We start from the raw sequence: 22,196 nt of genomic DNA on the forward strand, positions 1-22,196 counted from the left end.
AGATAGGCCGGTTAGCCAATGTGCGGGAGCACTGGTTGGTCGGCCCAATTGAGGTAGTATGTACATGAATGTATAGTTAGTGACTATGCGTATATGATAAACAGAGTAGCAGCAGCGTAAAAAGAGGGGTTGGGCACACAATGCAAATAGTCCGGGTAGCCATTTGATTACCTGTTCAGGAGTCTTATGGCTTGGGGGTAAAAACTGTTGAGAAGCCTTTTTGTCCTAGACTTGGCACTCCGGTACCACTGGCCATTCGGTAGTACAGAGAACAGTCTATGACTGGGGTCTTTGACAATTTTTAGGGCTTTCCTCTGATACCGCCTGGTGTAGTGGTCCTGGATGGCAGGCACCTTAGCCCCGGTGATGTACTGGGCCATACACACTACCCACTGTAGTGCCTTGCGGTCAGAGGCTGAGCTATTGCCATACCAGGCAGTGATGCAACCGGTCAGGATGCTCTCAATGTTGCAGCTGTAGAACCTTTTGAGGATCTCAGGACCCATGCCAAATCTTTTTAGTTTCCTGATTGGGAATAGGCTTTGTTGTGCCCTCTTCACTACTGTCTTGGTGTGTTTGGACCATTCTAGTTTGTTGAACTTGAAGCTCTCAACCTGCCCAACTACAGCCCCGTCGATGAGAATGGGGGCGTGCTCGGTCCTCCTTTTTCTATAGTCTACAATCATCTCCTTAGTCTTGGTTACATTGAGGGATAGGTTGTTATTCTGGCACCACCCGGCCAGGTCTCTGATCTCTCTATAGGCTGTCTCGATGGTGTCGGTGATCAGGCCTACCACTTGTGTTGTCTGCAAACTTAATGATGGTGTTTGAGTCATGCCTGGCCATGCAGTCGTGGGTGAACAGGGAGTACAGGAGGGGACTGACCACGCACCCCTGGAGAGCTCCAGTGTTGAGGATCAGCGTGGCAGATGTGTTTCTACCTACCCTCACCACCCGAGGGTGGCCCGTCAGGAAGTCCAGGAACCATTTGCAGAGGGAGGTGTTTAGTCCCAGGATCCTTAGCTTAATGATGTGCTTCGAGGGTACTGTAGCTGTAGTCAATGAATAGCATTCTCACATGAGTGTTCCTTTTGGCCAGGTGGGAAACGGCAGTGTGGAGTGCAATAGGGACGTTGGAAGCTTGTGTAGTAGTGCTTTGTAAACAAAGATGGCGCTGTGTTAGACTGCATCCAAAAGTTTAAGAGTAGTGGCTGCTGCAATTTGGTAAATGGTGTCCCCATAGTCCAAAACTGTCAGGAAAATGTGTGCTGTACAATATGCTTCCTGCTATATTTAGGGAGAGGCAGGATCTTAAAAAATATATAATATGCCCATGTTAAAGCTTAGCGTTTTAACCAGCTCATTCGTATGTTTTTTTTTAAACATTCAAACTTTGTCAGTCTACATGCCCAGATGTTTACAGGCAGGAAACCTATCGATGGGAGAACCATCCAATTAATAAATATGTAGTCCATCAGATTTGAGTTTTTTGAGAATTAGAGAGCAGCATGTATTTAATCTTGCCCGTATTCATTTTTAAACTAACCAGGGCTTTCTGTAAGGCAACATAGTCAGATTGCAGCTCTATGGGGCAATGGCATACATGCCAGAATGATTACCACCCTGTAGCACTCACTTATGTAATCATGAAGTGCTTTGAGAGACTGGTTATGGCACACATTAACTCCGCCACCCTTGACCCACTCCAATTTGCATACCGCCCCAATAGATCCACAATCTCAATTGCTGTCCGCACTGCACCAATCTAGATAAAATACCTATGTAAGAATGCTGTTCATTGACTACAGCGCAACGTTCAACACCATTGTCCCCTTCATGCTTGTCACCAAGCTTAGGACTCAGGGTTCTGAACATCTTCCTCTGCAGCTGGATCCTGGACTTCCTGACAGGCCGGCCTGGATGGTTCTCCATAGCCACAGAGGAACTCTGAAGCTCTGTCAGTGACCATCGGGTTCCTGGTCACCTCCCTGACCAAGGCCAATCTCTCACGATTGCTCAGTTTGGCCGGGCGTTCAGCCCTAGGAAGAGTCTTGGTGGTTCCAAACTTCCATTTAAGAAGGATTGGAGACTTTCAATGCTGCAAACATTTTTTGGTACCCTTCCTCAGATCTGTGCCTCAACACAATGCTGTCTTGGAGCTCTACGGACAATTCTTTGACCTCATGGCTTGTTTTTTGTCAACTGTGGGACCTTATATAGACCGGCGTGTTCCTTTCCAAATAATGTCCAATCAATTGAATTTAGCACAGTCTGACTCCCAAGTTGAAGAAACATCTCAAGGATGATCAATGGAAACAGGATGCACTTGAGCTAAATTTTGAGTCTCATAGCAAAGGGTCGGAATACTTAGTTGACGCTTTTTCAGTTCTGCCCACAAATGTTCTATGGGATTGAGGTCAGGGCTTTGTGATGGCCACTCCAATACCTTGGAGTGGCCATCATCATTTGTTGTCCTTAAGCCATTTTGCCACAACTTTGGAAGTATGCTTGGGGTCCTTGTCCATTTGGAAGACCCATTTGCAATCATGCGTTAACTTCCTGACTGATGTCTTGAGATGTTGCTTCAATATGTCCAGATAATTTTCCTGCCTCGTGATGCCATCTATTTTGTGAAGTGTACCAGTCCCTCCTGCATCAAAGCACCCTGACAACATGATGCTGCCACCCCCGTGCTTCACGTTTGGGATGGTGTTCTTCGGCTTGCAAGCCTCCCCCTTTTTCCTCCAAACATATAACGATGGTCATTATTTCCAAACAGTTCTATTTTTGTTTCATCAGACCAGAGGACATTTCTCTCAAAAGTACAATCTGTGTCCCCTTACGCAGTTGCAAACCGTAGTCTGGCTTTTTTATGGCGGTTTTGGAGCAGTGGCTTCTTTCTTGCTGAGTGACCTTTCAGGTTATGTCGATATAGGACTCGATTTACTGTGGATATAGATAATGTTTGTACCTGTTTCCTCCAGCATCTTGACAAGGTCCTTTGCTGTTGTTCTGGGATTGATTTGCACTTTTCGCACCAACGTACGTTCATCTCTCGGAGACAGAATGCGTCTCCTTTCTGTGCGGTATGATGGCTGCATGGTCCCATGGTGTTTATACTTGCGTACTCTTGTTTGTACAGATTAATGTGGTACCTTAAGTCAACTTAGTGTATGTAAAATTCTTACCCACTGGAATTGTGATACATTAAATTATAAGTGAAATTGTCTGTATGTAAACAATTGTTGGAAAAATGACTTGTCATTCACAAAGTATATGTCCTAACCGACTTGCCAAAACTATAGTTTGTTAACAAGAAATTTGTGGAGCGGTTGAAATATGAATTTTAATGACTCCAACCTAAGTGTATATAAAGTTCTGACTTCAACTGGAAGTAAATAAGGTTTTTCTCTTTTATATTTTGAATATTTAGCAACAATGTCTAATCCTGTTTTTGTGGAATAAATCAAGGGGTCTGAATACTTTCCGAATGCACCGTAGCTGCATGTGCACACACGCATGTGACAACAACAAGATCATATTAAGGATAGCATCACAAATTAATACATAAATACCACTTGAATCTTGACAATGAGTTGATCATTTGAATCAGCTGTGTAGTTCTAAGGCAAAAACAAAAATGTGCACCCCTTTGAGTCCCCAGAACTGAGAACCACTGCTCTTCATTGTGACCTCTTCATTTGCAGAAAGGCTTTCACAGCTCTCTGTATCTGAGGACAGAAAAACAATCACAAGAAAAAGGCTCAATTATACTCAAATACTGAAATATTATGTTACTATTTTCTCTGTGCTCACTTCTAGGGACTTGAACTACACTAAAATACCTACCTTATACAGAATAGCCTACTCTCTCACTTTGACAGCTGGGGTTGCCATCCTTTCACCCTCTTTTTTGGGTCCTCGCTAGCTAACTACAAATGCATTTGGAGTTGTTTTTTAGATTGAAGAATACATCAATATAGCTAGCTGATATGAACTTAGATAGCTGGGGATATATGTAAAGTTGGCTAGCTAGCTAGCTACGTCAGCAGATCATTTGATTTAGCCTGTACGTTATCTAGTTTGCTAATATTATTGCTTTTTTAAAAACATTTTCAAAATATATTTACTTACTTGAATAAGTTCTCCCAGCCATGTGGACGATTGGAAACAGGGCAGCAAAGTTCGTCACCAGAGAGGTTGAGAGCACATTACTATTTACCTGTGAATACATTTGTGAAATGGAGAATGGTTTAAACTATTAACCCATTTAATAACCAGAGCTGTGCTGTGCAAAACCTGCTGTGCTGAATTCCTTATACACAATCTAACTTGTGACTGACCGGCTCAAATCGGTCTTATGTAGCAATGTGTTTTTTTTTACGTTGGATAAAAGTAGAGACTCAGAGCTACAAAAGGGTATATCATACACTGCATTTGAGGAACATTCGGAAAATAATTTTGCTTTGAAAGTAAACTTGTAAACTCACTTTTGAGAAAATGGCTTTGAATGTTTTGGTACTACTATTGCAGAGCCCTTCTTTGTCAGCACCCATTCAGCATTGTTCACACCCTCTTAAGCTTTAGCCCCACCCATCTCTTAAAGGGTTAATCCGAATGTACTAACCGCAGTCAAGCGCCAAAGCTAACTTGCTAGCTACTTCCAGACACATCTGAGCGAGAGCAGCTCACTGAACATTACTCGCCCTAGCAGAGCTGGTTAGGCTGTTATGTTATCCAGAGCGTTGTTGACTGCATTTGTTGAGCATTTCACATTCAATTTAACAATTATTTACAGATGGCATACAAGTTTTGTTATTTAAGGCACATGAAAGTTCACATGTAAAAAAAAAAAACGCATTTTGATTTAAAAAAATATTTTATTCAAATGGCTCTCCTGTGAAGTAGTGACCCCGCGACATACGCCTAGTTTCCTGAAATGGGTTACATATGCTGCCAGCATACCCACAAGCGAGCCACTCTGGTAGTGGCACGTGGCAATTTACTGCTTACACAAGCTGTAAGGGTGGGTATTGGGATTAAGCCTTTATTTTATGCACTCCTTAGCCTTATTGTCTACCTCCCCTCTCTGCTCAATATTTCAATGTTTTTATCCAATGTAATGTGAACACTGGGGAAACGAACTGCGTACTGTACTATAAGTTAGTTGTTGGTTGCTTCCTAAATGGCACTCTATTCCCTACAGTACATAGTGTACTATATATAGCGAATACTGTGCCATTTGGCATCTAGATGTTTACTTCCTTGTTTTATAAATGCCAGCTGGTTTACTACTCTGAAATAGTCAGATATGATTATAGGGCCTATGTGATTATAGTATGTTATGATTATACTATGATAAGTGATTGGCTAAAATGACTCTTCTTTGCAGCAGATTTCTAAAACATTTATACAATATTACAGATGAGACTCGTGTTCTGTGTAGTACAGCTGTTTATTAAAACCTTTTTAGGTCAAAAAATACATATTTAATTAATATAGTGCTCTATATCATTATTATATGGGTAAAGGACTTTGCTGAAGAGTTCATACTATAAGATGGGTCTTGAACCAGCAACCTGCTCAGGGATCTGTCATGCCACTCCACTGTCCCCAGACCCTCAAGGGCCCTGTGCATTCTGACTACCTGTACTAAACTCACAGAATTAAATCCACTTGATACTACTTCATTGTAAATCTTTGTGAAACAGACAGGCAGAAAACTACTATCTGCATTACTGCCTGGACTAAACTCACAGAATTAAATAGGACAAAATAGATACTTTTGGTCATGTAGTGTGTGGACACCTGCTTGTCGAACGTCTTATTCAAAAATTATGAGCGTTCATTTGGAGTTGGTCCCCTCTTTGCTGCTATAACAGTAATTAGGCCTGGCTCACAGTCAGTGTTCAAATTCATCCCAAAGATGTTTGATGGGGTTGAGGTCAGGGCTTTGTGCAGGCCAGTCAAGTTTTTCCACGCTGATCTCGACAAACCATTTCTGTATGGACCTCGCTTTGTACACTGGGGCATTGTCATGCTGAAACAGGAAAAAGGTCCTTCCACCAAACTGTTGGCACAGAATTGGAAGCAAAGAATTGTCTAGAATGTAATTTGTATGCTGTAGCGTTAAGATTTCCCTTCACTGAAACAAAGGGGCCTAGCCTGACCCATGAAAACAGCCCAGACCATTATTCCACCCCCACTAAACTTTACAGTTGGCACTATGCATTCAAGCAGGTAGCGTTCTCCTGGCCAAACCCAGATTTGCCCTTTGGAATACCAGATGGTGAAGCGTGATTCATCACTCCAAATAAAGCATTTCCACTGCTCCAGAGTCCAATGGCGGCGAGCTTTACACCACTCCAGCTGACACTTGGCATTGCGCATGGTGATCTTAGCCATGCGCTGCTCGGACATGGAAACCCATTTCATTAAGCTCCCGACTAGCAGTTCTTGTGCTGACGTTGCTTCGTGGCAGTTTGGAACTCAGTAGTGAGTGTTGCAACCTAGGACAGACCACTTTTACGTGCTTCAGCACTCGCCGGTGCCGTTCTGTAAGCTTGTGTGGCCTACCGCTTCATGTCTAAGCCGTTGTTTCTCCTAGACGTTCCCACTTCACATTATAACAGCCCTTACAGTTGTTGGAAAGGTGGCATCCTATGACGGTGCCAGGTTGAAAGTCACTGAGCTCTTTAGTAAGGCTGCTCAACTGCCAATGTTCGTCTGTGGAGATTACATGGCGGTGTCCTCAAAGGGTGTGGCTGAAATAACCAAAATGCACTAAATTGAAGGGGTGTTACATGCTTTTGTATAAATAGTGTACTTTATTATATTGTCTGTCTGTGACTAAATCCTCTATCTCTTTTCTCCAGGGAGGTTGCCTTCACCAGGCAGCTGCAGAAACAGTCCCCCAAGCTGTGCTTCTACTACCTGGGCTTCTACATCCACTCCTGCAACAAGATGCGATACAAGGTACGATAATGACACTTTTACTTTGTTCTGTTATACTCTGCTCTACTTGACTTCTCTACTGTACTCGGCTCAATTGCATACTGTTGTACTCTACCCAACTGTATTCACCCTAGTAGGATGCCAATAACTTCTCCAAAATAGTAGAGAATATTTCACGACAGTATTTATATTATTCTGTATGATATCAAACAGAGAACGGGAGTTTTGCCCCGCTCCTTAATATGTCAGTGTGATTAATGGCTGAGGCTTTGATGTGAGCGCAGTGTTTTCCCTATTCTATGTGTTTGTTATTTTAATCTCTGTGCCTCACCTCCATAAAGACATTTGTGTGCAGTGCACTTGGTGGAGGGACAGAGGATTGGGATGGATGTCTCCTCATCTACGTTCCAAATTGCACCCTGTTCCATATAGTGCACTACTTTTGACCAGGGCTCTGGGCTTCGGTCAAAAGTAGTGTACTATGTGCAAAACAGGGTGTCATTTTCTCTTACGGAGAATAGGGTGAGAAATTGTTAGAGAAAAAAAAAATATATATATATATATATATCTCATCATTTGGAACGGTGTTGATGCCCCCTTAGACTCCACTTCACCCCCCGCCTAACCTCTCCGACTGGTGACTACGGCGATGTCTCTCATTGAAACCCCAGTACATTCAGAGCATCACATTCCTAAAACCCTATCTGGCCCTCATGGAGAGTTCTCCCTCCTCTCCTTTTTCCCCCTCTCCCTCTTTTCCTGTCTTTCCCTCTGTGTTATTCTAGGCGCAAGGGTCTCAACAGGGGGACCAGTCTGAACTAGTGCTCTGGCTCTCTCTCCTTCTCATTTTCACTCATTAGCCCCTACTCCTGTCTCTGTGGGCCCCTGTACTAAGGAGTAAGGCTCTGGTCCAGAGCCATAGCTTTGCTCTAGTCTATACATTATGTAACAACAGCCCACTGAGAGCTGTGTTCTCTTACTGAATGTGCTGTTACTGTTCTCACTCAGTGTGCAGTTTTTCTACTGCACTGTAGCTTCAGACAGCCAGTGTAGAACCCCTATGCCCCAACAACTCCCAGTTGAGGTAGAATCATTGACGTCCAGGCCTAGGTTAGCATTCAACTCAAACCTATAATCAGTCTATTTTGAGCTGGGCAACGGAGAGACCAAATGGTTGTGGGTTTGAGACCAGGGCCCAGGGCATCTTCGGGACATAAACAGACATCATGTCAGCCATTCCATTGGTAAAGTGTGTGCGCGTTAACTTCTTCGAGATAGGGGGCGCTCTCTTTTAATTTTTGGATAAAAAACGTTCCCGTTTTAAACAAAATATTTTGTCACGAAAAGATGCTCGACTATGCATGTAATTGACAGCTTTGGAAAGAAAAAACTCTGACGTTTCCAAAACTGCAAATATATTATCTGTGAGTGCCCCAGAACTAATGCTACAGGCGAAACCAAGATGAAATTTCATACAGGAAATGGTCCAGATTTTGAATGCCCTGTGTTCCAATGTCTCCTTATATGGCTGTGAATGCGCCAGGAATGAGCCTGCACTTTCTGTCGTTTCCCCAAGGTGTCTGCAGCATTGTGACGTATTTGTAGGCATATCATTGGAAGATTGACCATAAGAGACATTTACCAGGTGTCCGCCCGGTGTCCTCCGTCACAATTATTGCGTAATCTCCAGCTCCATGCGCGTTCCATTTTCTTCAGAGGAGAAAGTCAACTGCCACGAATGATTTATCATCGATAGATATGTGAAAAACACCTTGAGGTTTGATTCTAAACAACTTTTGCCATGTGTCTGTCGATATTATGGAGTTAATTTGGAAAAAAGTTTGCGTTGTAATGACTTAATTTTCGATTTTTTTTCTTACCCAAACGTGATGAACAAAACGGAGCGATTTGTCCTACACAAATAATATTTTTGGAAAAACTGAACATTTGCTATCTAACTGAGAGTCTCCTCATTGAAAACATCTGAAGTTCTTCAAAGGTAAATTATTTTATTTGAATGCTTTTCTTGTTTTTGTGAAAATGTTGCATGCTGAATGCTAGGCTTAATGCTATGCTAGCTATCAATACTCTTACACAAATGCTTGTTTAGCTATGGTTCAAAAGCATATTTTGAAAATCTGAGATGACAGTGTTGTTAACAAAAGGCTAAGCTTGAGAGCAAATATATTTATTTAATTTCATTTGCGATTTTCATGAATATAGTTAACGTTGCGTTATGGTAATGAGCTTGAGGCTATAAATAGGATCCCGGATATGGGATTGCTCGTCGCGACAGGTTAAGAGATGTTTAATTAAAATGAAGCCAGGGGGATTCGGAATGGTTAATTCTCACATTCTCAACACTAATGGTTATGCTTTATCCAACACTCTTAAGGCCTGGCTGCCTGACATTTGGGCCTGTTTAAAGTTGGTTCTAATCCTTCCCTATGGTAGCCTGCTATGACATGGTGAAGCACTGGAAAGGAGGTTTATAAGAGATGGAGCACATATACACATACACAAACACACACACACACACACTGTCCTGCTCTTAGAGCAGAACAGCTGATTCATATACAGTAAAACTAGGGAGAATGTCAATAAAAGTGATGGACTCCCCCACAGCAGATAGGAGGAATGGATAGACTGATGGAGTGAAAGAGTAAGGGAGAGTAGACTGGGCTGCTAGAACCATAAGCGGTTGAGGATAGGTCACAGTGGAGATGGCCACTGTAAATTAGCAACACTAGGAGTGTGTGTGACACACACCCACTAAACATACACACAATCATCTCGCACACACAGAACCATCTCTGTCTTTCGCATAGACACACATACAGGGGACATCCACATAACATTGACTAAGAAGGGATGGTTTTGAGGAGGTTGGGTGAAAGTAAGCAGCCTTTCCAAGTCTATTAGATTGGGCCAGAAATGTCTCGTTAATCCCCCCTTTCTCTCATTCATTTCTTCATTGCCTCCGTATTTCATTATCTAATTCCTCTATTCCCTCATTGGTTCATTCATCCGTGTCTTATTTCATTCAGGTATTCCTCCCAACTTTTCCCTTTCTGTCGAAGACATTGTGATGTCTTGTTGAGGATTATGGCAACATGCCATTTTCACACTCCTTCCTCTCCCCCAGCATTTATTATAGGTCCGCTTGATGGATCTTCCATTTTCTGTGTGTGTGTGTGTTTGGTTGCCTCTGCGATGTTGTATATACGTAGAATCCTAAACACACTGGTGTCAGTCGTGTCTGTTGCCACAGTTTCCTGCCCCTTCACCATTGGTATTTATCCCCCCCCTATATCTGATGGGGGGATACCCATTCACTACCTTATTTACCTCGCCCCATTTTATCCCCGGGAGAGACTGAGCTGGGGTGAGAAGGTTGCCCAGTTCCCACCTTCTTACTCACTCACTCACTCACTCACTCACTCACTCACTCACTCACTCACTCACTCACTCACTCACTCATTCACTCACACACACACACACACACACACACACACACACACACACACACACACACACACACACACACACACACACACACACACACACACACACACACACACACACACACACACACACACATACATGCCCACAGTGTCCCATTACGAGCTTATTTGCATATGTGACCAAACTAGCTAATTAATGCGTAGACGCGCTGTGCGCTTGTTCTGGTCACAAAATGTCCCCGTTTGGAGTCCCAGCAGGATAATGATGTGTTGGTGGCCCCCTGTGTTCTGGGACTTAGAGAGGGCCTCTCAGTCCTAACCCTCTCTCACAACATGACCACTTGAACTCTGTTGGACACCTCTCAGCAGTGAGCTGTCTCAAACCTCTCTCTCTCTATCGCTCTCTCTCCTTTTTTATTGAGTCTCCGGTGAATATCTGGAACAATTTGTACTGTCTACGAGTGTCAGTGAAAAGAAACCTAGAACACTTTATAACACTGTTGAAGTTCCTTGTGGAATTTAACTTTTTTAGCACAGTTAATGTAATTCCAGCAGTAGTCCCTGTGAACTTTTTTGAAGCATTTTGTTTTGCTAATTGTTTGTTTGGACTTCTGGAAATGGATTGTATCTCGGTGGAGTCTAGAACATAGCCTCATCAAATGTTATTTGTCACATGCCAAATACAAAGGTCTAGACTTTACCTTGAAATACTTGCTTACAAAGGCTTTCCAAAAATGCAGAGTGAAAAAGTAAGAACATTTGCAAAAAAAAAAAAAAATCACAATAAATAACAAATACAAGACTATATATATATCCTTTAAAAGTTGCGAGCTTGCGCCGCGGGATTTAGAGGTACCCAGCGTCATGGCTTTATAGCTCCAGACCACCTCCAGAGTTAGAGCACTCATTATGCATTTGGGTCCCAATGTTTTTATATGACCAATCATGTCAAGTGGTTACAATGAAGAATTTGACATTATGCCACTCGTCGCTGGTGACTTTCTTCAGCAAAAATGTAAGTAATTATAACGTCATAACGAGTCAAAAAAATTACAATTCCACCATAATTTGCAAATAAATTCATTAAATATCCTACAATGTGATTTTCTGGATTTATTTTCTCATTTTGTCTGTCATATTTGAAGTGTACCCATGATGAAAATTACAGGCCTCTCTCATCTTTTTAAGTGGGAGAACTTGCACAATTGGTGGCTGACTAAATACTTTTTTGCCCCACTGTATCTCTTGATTTCTTCCTCAAAGAAATCTCGAGCCTTGATACCTGAAAAAGTAGGCAAGAGTGAATTATTGTGGAACACAAAACAGTCCTAGAGTTGTAGGCTTCAATATTTTATGTACCTTTTTTGCTTTGTAAATAGCCAAACTTACCATAAATAATCAAATATGGGCCTGGTCCATGGTGAGAAATTGCCCCCCCACACATGGAGTTTGAGAGGATGCTTTGGACCCGGCTTGCTTGATCTTCTTCCTTTTTTTTCTGTAGCGGTTTTGAGCAAATTCCTCAAGGGCCACGGATGAATCGTCTTTGAAGTTGATCTGGGCCTGCAGGACGCAAAGTTCTTTGTTTGTCAGACAAATCATTCGGTCGAAACTACAGAACAGTACAAAATAAGCGAACACACATGGTTGTGAAGTTAATGTTCTAAGAATTCAAAAAATAATATATAATAATAATATAATAAGAAACATTTCTTACCGAGCCTTTCCATAAGTCCACTCAAGTTTCTTCGACTGTCTTCTGACTGTGATTTAGAGTGACTGTTGCAACCCAAAAAAGCTTTAAAGACCGAGTTAATGAGGTCACCGAGAAAGTCTGGACATGGCCTGCTCTCCCTTGTACGGAATTAGGCACTTTCCCGTGTTTACTACAGTATGTACTGTAGGCTGTTTACTTGTCAGACTGCACAGTAGCGTAATAAACAAATGCAGGTGCCTTATATCTTCTAAATGCTTTATTATCCAAATGTAAAAGCATATACTGTACAGTACTGTATTTCTTCATCAGCATCTTTATGCTTTCATTAATAAAATAATGATTAAAATACTCTTTCAAAATGCTTGTTTATTTAGTCATAACGAATTACTATGGGAATAAATATCACTGAATTACAGAAATATTGGAACAAAGTTTTCTAAGGAAGGTAAAACTAATTGTTTACCTTCATACTGGAAAATACTCTTTCACACACAGTCACGTTGTACAGTGCCATTATGGCCATTAGCAAGGCTATATTTTGGCCTTTTTATAAATATTATTTTGACCTTTATTTAGATTACAATCGCTCGCTGAAAACAAAATCTCCAAAATATCGCTATTTAGCCTTCTCGCTTTGGACGTCTATTTCAGCACTGTTTCAGCGCTGTTCTGAGACTAGCATGGAGAAACGAAAAATTTCAATTATATCCCATGATATTCTTAAGATATGGGTTGACTGAATATTAGCAAGTGATGTCTGCTAAATAATCAAGTTAGGTTTCTCCAGAAATAAATAATTCTAAATAATAACAAATAACAAACGGGCTTTATTTACAAATTATTGAGAATTCTCACCCCATGTTCAAGAATAGCTTTTTTCTCACTCACTCTAGGTTAAATTAGATGTGCTGGGCCGTACACACTGCCCTCTGTAGTGCCTTGCGGTCAGAGTCTGAGCAGTTGCCATACCAGGCGGTGATACAACCAGTCTGGATGCTCTCTGATGAATCCCAATCCTCTTCACGACTGTCTTGGTGTGTTTGGACCATGATAATTTGTTGATGTGGAACACTAAGGAACTTGAAGCTCTCAACCTGCTCCACTACAGCCCTGTCCATGGGAATGGGGGGGTGCTCGGTCCGCCTTTTTCTATAGTCCACAATCATCTCCTTTGTCTTGATCACATTAAGGGAAAGGTTGTTATTCTGGCACCACACTGCCAGGTCTCTGACCTCCTCCCTACAGGCTGTCTCATTGTTGTTGGTGATCGGGCCTATCACTGTTGTCATCGGCAAACTTAATGAAGGTGTTGGAGTCGCGCTTAGCCATGCAGTCATGAGTGAACAGGGAGTACAGGAGGGGACTGGGCACGCACCCCTGAGGGCCCCCGTTTTGAGGATCAGTGTGGCAGATGTGTTGTTACCTACCCTTGCCACCTGGGGGCGGTCCATCAGGAAGTTCAGGATCCAGTTGCAGAGGGAGGTGTTTAGTCCCAGGGTCCTTAGCTTAGTGATGAGCTTTGAGGGCACTATTGTGTTGAACGCTGAGCTGTAGTCAATGAATAGCATTCTCACGTAGGTGTGCCTTTTGTCCAGGTGGGAAAGGGCAGTGTGGAGTGCAAAAGAGACTGCATCATCTGTGGATCTATTAGCCCTCGCTAAGTATGCAAATTGGAGTGGGTCTCTGGTTTCTGGGATGGTTGTGTTGTGAGCCATGGCCAGCCTTTCAAAGCACTTCATGGCTACAGATGTGAGTGCTTCGGGTCAGTAGTCATTTAGGCTGGTTAAACTTGCCAGTTGGTCAGTGCATGCTCAGAGTACACTTCCTGGGAGTCCTTCTGTGAATGTTGTCCTGTTTAAAGGTCTTACTCACATCGGCTACAGAGGGCATGATCACACAGTCTTCCGGAACAGTTGATGCTCTCATGCATGCTTCAGTGTTGCTCCCCAAATACAGGTGTGCCAGGCTTGTAGCGTCATACCAAAGACGACTCGAGTCTATAATCTCTTCCAAAGGTAAAGGGTCAGGATACTTATGTAAATGTGATTTCAGGTTTTTCTATTTAGTACATTTGCAAAAATGTCTAAACCCGTTTTTGCTTTGTCATTATGGGTAATTGTGTGTAGATTGGGGGGGGTAATTTAATCCATTTTAGAGTGAGGCGGTAATGTAACGAAATGTGGAAAAAGACGAGTTCTTAAATCTTTCCGAATGCACTGTATCATCTCAGCATCCTGCCTATACAGCCCATGAGGAGACAGACAGGAGCAAGACCTTCTGCATTTTCTCTAGTCTCCACTGATGAGGAGCAAAAGGACAGATTAGGCAATAAAAAGGTTAGGGAACAAGGGAGTGAGGAAAAGGTGTGTGGTCAAGTGGTGAGATCAGAGCTGAGATGACTGAACACTTCTCTGGCACAGAACGAGAGAGAGCGAGGGCACGTCGTTAGCCTCCCCTGGATTACCCAAGACTCCCTCCCCCCAACTTATCTTGCTACTTCCACTCCATTAGAGCGGTTCCCAAGGCTGTGGGCCACATGGCCAGTCAGTGGGGCTGGCAGAGGATGAACCCTAACCGACCATGGCCAGGCTCGGGCAGGATGTCACATCCAGACCAGCCAAGCAAACAGCCTCTGTGGGACGCTCAGTCCCAGTTCCAAGCCCAGCTCTGCACAATTGAGTTGGCTGACACTCAACAGCCAGCTCCCTGGACCAGCTCCAGTCTATAGCTTCTTAGCAGGGCTATTGCAAAGGTCCTTTAGAGGGACTCCGGTCTGGTGTGAGGGTGTGGAAGCTACGGCACATAGAGAGGCCTTTTGGACAGGCTGAGGTGTGACTTGGCATGGACTGTCTCAGACTGGGGACAGGACCTTCTGGCTGCCACCTCACGACTCACGCTGTATCCTTTCACCTTCCACCACCTGCAGAATGAGGTGAGAACACACTCCAGACAGAGATGAGTATTGTAGATATTGGTGTTTGATGGTGGTGGATGAGGTGAATTTCCCTTTTTACTATGTAAAGCACTTTGAGTTCTGCAAAAGCACTATATGAATTCAGTCGATTTTTATTATAAGCCTACATGTTGAAGAGCCTTCTTTCCTCTCACCATCTCTCTTACCAAGAGAAGCACTTTAAGCAATAACCAGATGGTAAAGAACTCCATAGACACACTTCATTCCAGATAGCCGTGTCCCAGATCTGTCCATTGGTGCTATTTAGCCAAACACCTACTCTAATACTGAGAAGTCTGTGGAAAGGTAACTCTAGTGGTAATGGAGAGGAATTGCACCCTGTCTGTTTTCTAAAGTATTTGGGTTCAACAAGTTGCCTCAGTACTCTCAGAAAGGTGTAGCCTGAACCACACTGACTGACTGATCATAGAAGTCTGGCATCGCTAATACTCTTACCACAGATCTCAATGTGGTAATAATAAAGATTCCCAACTTCAAGAATTGAGTTGATTTGTGCAAACATGTTTTTATCTCTTTAGTTGTAAAACAAACAAGTCTTTCTCCCGGTTTCTCCGCTCTCTTTCTCCCTCTCTCTTCTCTCTCTCGCACAACCAACCTACATAGAATTCCATTTACTACTGTTGTTTTTAGAATTTTGTACAGACAGGAGAGCTAAAAAACACTGGTCTGTGTTTCTGTAACTTTCCATTTCTTTTGAAGAGGTGTGGAGGTTATTTTTAAAGATTGACTAAGCAAGCAGACATTTGAAGGTGGTGATGATAATAAAGTTAAAGTACATAAATGAGGCAGTTGGTTACTTGGCTCGAGTTAATTTCCACAAGACCTGGGCTCGTAGGACCTGACAGAGAGCGCTTGTTTTCAAGGCCCCTTAATTCGGCAAACTAACACACAAATGTATGCACGCGCGCATAGACGGGAAAGACAAACATACACACACACCGGTTCCCAGTGGGGGAGGGAGGTAGTGAGAGTTGCTTAAAGTGGCACTTACTTTTGTTGTTATTGTTCCCTCTGAAATAATGTCTCGAACTGAGCCCAGGAAACCATTAAAGTTCCACAGAAAGGAAGAAAGAGCGAGTGAGCGAAATGAGTGAAATAGGAAGGGACAGATGGAGAGCAAAGCAGAGGGTGACAAAACGGTTGCCAATGACAAAAGGGAAGACGATAAAAAGAAGTAAGGAATATTTGTTGCTTGGGCTGGTAGTTGACGACGGCCTTTTTAAGGACTTTTTAGTAGCAGCTGTAGTTACCTACCTCCCCTCAGTCTCATTCAGCTCAGTTCTTAGTCTTGAAATACAAAAGCACACAGTCCGAGAGCAAGCCATCATCCATCACTAGTCAATAACAATCAATCTTCCACGTTGCCTTGGTGTGTGTGCATGTTAAGTAGGCATTTAAGTAGAAAGCTGAACTCTGTAGAATTAAGTATAGAAAGTTGTTATATCGCTGACTTGCAGAAATTGAGAACATAAAAATTCAGACATTTAACCAAAACTGGTTATAATACAGGACAAATGGAGAAAGTACATGATACAGTATGTCTTTGTGAGTAAGTAGAGTAGAATCTAAACTCAGCAAAAATAAGGAAAAACAATTTAGGACCTTTTCTTTAAAAGATCATTTGTAAAAATCCAAATCACTTCACAGATCTTCATTGTAAAGGGTTGAAACACTGTTTCCCATGCTTGTTCAATGAACCATAAACAATTATTGAACATGCACCTGTGGAACGGTCGTTAAGACACTAACAGCTTACAGACTGCAGGCAATTAACCTCTCTGGGATATGTGGGATGCTAGCGTCCCACCTGGCCAAAAGCCAGGGAAAATGCAGAGCGCCAAATTCAAATAAATTACTATAAAAATCAAACTTTCATGAATTCACACATGCAAGATAGCAAATTAAAGCTACACTTGTTGTGAATCCAGCCAACATGTCAGATTTCAAAAAGGCTTTTCGGCGAAAGCAGACGATGCTATTATCTGAGGATAGCACCTCCGTAAACAAAGAGAGAAACCATACCAAACCATACCCTGCAGGCGCGACACAAAACGCAGAAATAAAAATATAATTCATGCCTTTGACAAGCTTCTTTTGTTGGCACACCAATATGTCCCATAAATATCACAAATGGTCCTTTTTGTTCGATTAATTCCGTCTATATCTACAAAATGTCCATTTATTTGGCGCGTTTGATCCAGAAAAACACTGGTTCCAACTTTCTCAAAGTGACTACAAAATATTTCAAAAGTTACCTGTAAACTTTGCCAAAACATTTCAAACTACTTTTGTAATACAACTAAGTATTGTTTTACGTAAATAATCGATAAAATTGAAGACTGGATGATCTGTGTTCAATACAGGAAGAAAACAAACTGAAGCATGCTTTCTGGTCACGCGCCTCTATTCTAACAGTAAACTTCAAGTGACCCTCGTTCAAGATGGCCGTACTTCATTACACAAAGGAATAACCTCAACCAATTTCTAAAGACTGTTGACATCCAGTGGAAGCGATAGCAACTGCAAGAAGGTCCCTTAGAAATCTGGATTCCCAATGAAAACTCATTGAAAAGAGCGTGACCTTAACAAACAAAAACATCTGAATGGTTTGTTCTCAGGGTTTCGCCTGCTGAATAAGTTCTGTATACTCAGACATGATTCAAACAGTTTTAGAAAACACTCTGAAGTTTCTATCCAAATCTACTAATAATATGCATATTGGTGGAAGAGTGGGTTAACATCTCACAGCAAGAACAGGCAAATCTGGTGCAGTCATGAGCAGGAGATGCACTGCAGTACTTCATGCAGCTGGTGGCCACAGCAGATACTGACTTTCTTTTGATTTTGACCCCTCCTTTGTTCAGGGACACATTATTCCATTTCTGTTAGTCACATGTCTGTGGAACTTGTTCAGTTCGTCTCAGTTGCTGAATCTTATGTTCATGCAAATATTTACACATTAAGTTTGTTGAAAATAAGCGCAGTTGACAGTGAGAGGACGTTTCTTTTTTGTTTATAAAACCGATTCATTCCTGTGTGATGGAGATCCCTGCTCTAATCCCTCTATGACTACTTCTAAGGTTTCGGTAATATAGGTCATTCTGTTCACTCTGAGATTCTTAAGAGGTCAACAGGACAGAGGAGCAATACCCTCTCTCCGAGGAGACTAGCGAGCACACATACAATGCAGCCATAGTATATAAATCATCGCTCTTTTACTCCACTACCCCTCCCCACCATCCGTGTTCTAGACCCATCCACCTCATCAGTACAGGCTTGGGGGGCGGGAGGTGGGTGACAGTTGTTTTCATAGGGCTGACAGGGTCCATAATGCATTGATTAAGGTACAGGAGGCGCCTGGACATGGCAAAGCCTCTCATTGTGCTTTCGCTCACCGATAGAGCGGTTGAGAGAGAGAGAGGGAGGTTGGGACAAGCCCAGCACCATTAGATAGTTGAGAGTGTTCCATTATGAATTGAAACTATCCCAGATTTTTTTTCTCCATGCAATTTATTAATTTGCTGTACATGAAAATGTTTTGTTACATACAATTGAAGTATTTCATTGTCTTCGTTTGCGGGACTTTCACTTTTACTGTCCCTTAAACATCTGCTTCTCCCATCTCTAGAAGGAGCAGTCCAGTCTTGTCTTTTTTCAATCCTTCCCTATCCTCTACTGTGTGTGTGTTCCTCCCCTTCCATCTCTCTGTGTATAACTCAAGGAATGCAGTGGCAGGTAGAAACATGCTTAGCAGTGCAACTCTCACGACTCTGCTTGTCCTACTCTTTCATTGTTTTTCACATGTGACTTCACACTCTGTGTCACTTAGATGTGCATCTCTCTGCCCAGATTAAGTGACAGTGTGTGAGTTTGAGGTATTCGTAGGCAGTCATAGGCTTTTTTTCGGGGGGGTTGTGCTGGTGTAGTGTTTGAGCATTGAACATGGTCCAAATGGCTTGTAGCCTGTATTGCTTATCAGGACTAAGTTTATTGCTGGTGATGTAATTCAAAGAATTAACTAGCCCTACTACATGGCCCATCTACATTACCATCCATGTTGTATTCTAGCGCTCAGGAACTCGTTTGATCTCAGACCTGCTCTATAGCATCTATTTACCATTAACAGAAGTATACCTGATCCCAGACCTGCTGTTTAAAGTGGATGTGTCCCCACGTATCCAAAGTGACCTACAGTCATGCGTGCATACAGTTTGCATGTATAGGTGGCCCCGGGGATCAAACCCACTATCCTGGTGTTGCAAGAGACTTGCTCTATCAACTGAGCTCTATGCTAGCTCTATGCTATTTACCATAAACAACTGTAGATATTATGTAGCAGCACTATGTGCTTATGTCTCATCAGCTCAACAGGTCTGGGCACAGCAACGTGTCCTTTCTTTTTCTCCCTCCTTTCTTTCTTTGTACTATGACCAACTGTGCAAAGAAAGCAGCCACCATGCAGGTTTGGATTAAAGGATGAATGGAGGGGGTGGGGAAAGAAGCTATTCAATGAATTTGATTATTTTAAGGAGAGATAAACTAGGGCCCTATAACATCTGTGATATGGACGCAATCACGGAATCCATACATTAAAATGGATTTCAATTCAACAATATAAGACATTTTATTGAGCTTAGTAGGAAATTGCTGGGCTATATTATTCTGTTGTGTGTAGATGACAGGGTTTCTTATTGAGAGGGCTATCTGTTCTTTCTCAAACTTTTATTCTCTCCCCAATGCTCTGCCTTAGTTGGCTCATTTCTGTACTGGCTAGACTGATTGTTCTGTTATGTGGGTGGAATACTGTGCTGCTGGCCCAGTGGCATACCCCCTAAACCCCTCCTCTCTTTCAGACGCCCCTGTCAGAGAACCTTTGGCCATCAAAACGAGATCAAACCAGCCCAGACCCATTTTCACCCTCTCTGTGAAGTTTATAATCTAAACGCTCCCCCTTCACCCCTTTCCCTTCCCTCTCTCCCCTAAATTGCAGCCTTTCTTTCTGGCAGTTAATTGTTGTTTGATTTAAGCTCAGCGAGAGACCACCAACAGTGTGCCTCACAGTAGAAACATTTGTATAACATTTTCAGTCATTTCCTTCTCGCTTTTGTCTCACAATCATCCTCTGTTTTCATTTTTTTATTGGTTTGCCCTGCTTACGTTTTCAACAAATCATTAACAGCCATGGTGTGGTGCCGCAGTCTGGGGCTAATTCATTCTCCCAGCCACTGACAGATTTGACGGGTCAGGTATTAGGGTTCACGTGTTTGGGTCAGATGATTGGCTCGTTGAGTCTTGCTGGGCGTGGATGAGGGGGGGTGGAGGAAATAGATAGATTGAGACAGAAGGGGTGTGTGGGTTGTGGGGGTGAAAGGAAGGGAGTGTACAAGTTGTATTAGTAACTCATCAAAAAAAGAAACATCCTCTCACTGTCATCTGTTTATTTTCAGCAAACTTAACGTGTAAATATACATAACAAGATTCAACACCTGAGACATGAACTGAAAAAGTTCCGCAGGCATGCGATTAACAGAAATGGAATAATGTGTCCCTGAACAAAGGAGGGGATTGTTGGCATTGTTATGCTGGAGGGTCATGTCAGGATGAGCCTGCATGAAGTGTACCACGAGGGAGGTGGATGTCTTCCCTGTAACGCACAGCGTTGAGATTGCCTGCAATGACAACACGTCCGATGATGCTGTGACACACCGCCCCAGACCATGACGGACCCTCCACCTCCAAATCGATCCCGCTCCAGAGTACAGGCTTTGGTGTAACGCTCATTCCTTCGTCGATAAACGCAAATCCGACCATCACTCCTGGTGAGACAACCGTGACTCGTCAGTGAAGAGCACTTTTTGCCAGTCTTGTCTGATCCAGCGACGGTGGGTTTGTGCCCATAGGCAATGTTGTTGCCCGTGATATCTCTTGAGGACCTACCTTACAACAGGCCTAGAAGCCCTCAGTCCAGCCTATTGCGGACAGTCTGAGCACTGATGGAGGGATTGTGCGTTCCTGGTGCAACTCGGGCAGTTGTTGTTGCCATCATATACCTGTCCCGCAGGTGTGATGTTCGGATGTACCGATTCTGTGCAGGTGTTGTTACACGAGGTCTGCCACTGCGAGGACGATCAGCTGTCCATTCTGTCTCCCTGTAGCGCTGTCTTCTGCTTCTCATCGTACGAACATTGCAATGTATTTCCCTGGCCACATCTGCAGTCCTCATGCCTCCTTGCAGCATGCCTAAGGTACGTTCGCGCAGATGTGCAGGGACCCTGGGCATCTTTCTTTTGGTGTTTTTCAAAGTCAGTAGAAAGGCCTCTTTTGTGTCCTAAGTTTTCATAACTGTGACCTTAATTTCCTACCGTCTGTAAGCTGTTAATGTCTTAGCGACCGTTCCACAGGTGCGTGTTCATTAATTATGGTTCATTGAACAAGCATGGGAAACAGTGTTTAAACCCTTTAAAATGAAGATCTGTGAAGTTATTTTGATTTTACGAATTTACGAATTATCTTTGAAAGACAGGTTCCTGAAAAACAGCCGTTTTTTCCTGGGTTTATGTATGGGATACGCATTGTATACAGTGCTTTCGGGGTTTTTCAAAATTGTTACTTTACATCCTTATTCTAAAATGGTTTTGATAAATAAAATCCTCAGCTATCTACACACAACACCCCATTTGAGAGACTAGTCAAGGATCATTTCACCTCCACCTTACCTGCCACCCTAGACCCACTTCAATTTGCATACCGCCCCAATAGGTCCACAGACGATGCAATCTCCTGCACACTGCCTTATCCCATCTGGACAAGAGGAATACCTATGTAAGAATTGACTACAGCTCAGCATTCAAAACTGTAGGGCCCTCCAAGCTCATCATTAAGCTTAAGGCCCTGGTTCTCAACCCTGCACAGTGCAATTGGGTCTTGGACTTCCTGACGGCCCGCACCCAGGTGGTGAATGTAGGAAACAACAATTCCACTCTCTGATCCTCAACACTGGGGCCCCACTGGTGCCCTCTTGACGAGTGGTGGTGTTGACGCAGAGGAACTTAAAACTTGTGACTCTACTGCAGTCATTCTGATGTGG

At 42.9% G+C, this 22,196-nt stretch overlaps 1 protein-coding gene across 4 annotated transcripts in view; it reads left to right on the forward strand.

Moving 5' to 3' along the window:
* The window catches only part of LOC118369435 (arginyl-tRNA--protein transferase 1-like), a 183,708-nt gene that overhangs the window by 111,052 nt on the left and 50,460 nt on the right, over positions 1 to 22,196 (forward strand). For all 4 annotated transcript variants that reach the window (XM_035753811.2, XM_035753813.2, XM_035753814.2 and 1 more), the window contains one exon: positions 6,876 to 6,975. In XM_035753811.2, coding sequence (XP_035609704.1) covers positions 6,876 to 6,975 — 100 coding nt within the window. The remainder of the gene's footprint in view (positions 1 to 6,875; positions 6,976 to 22,196) is intronic.

The sequence above is a fragment of the Oncorhynchus keta genome, chromosome 36, assembly GCF_023373465.1.
Source record: "Oncorhynchus keta strain PuntledgeMale-10-30-2019 chromosome 36, Oket_V2, whole genome shotgun sequence".
Taxonomy (NCBI): Eukaryota; Metazoa; Chordata; class Actinopteri; order Salmoniformes; family Salmonidae; genus Oncorhynchus; species Oncorhynchus keta.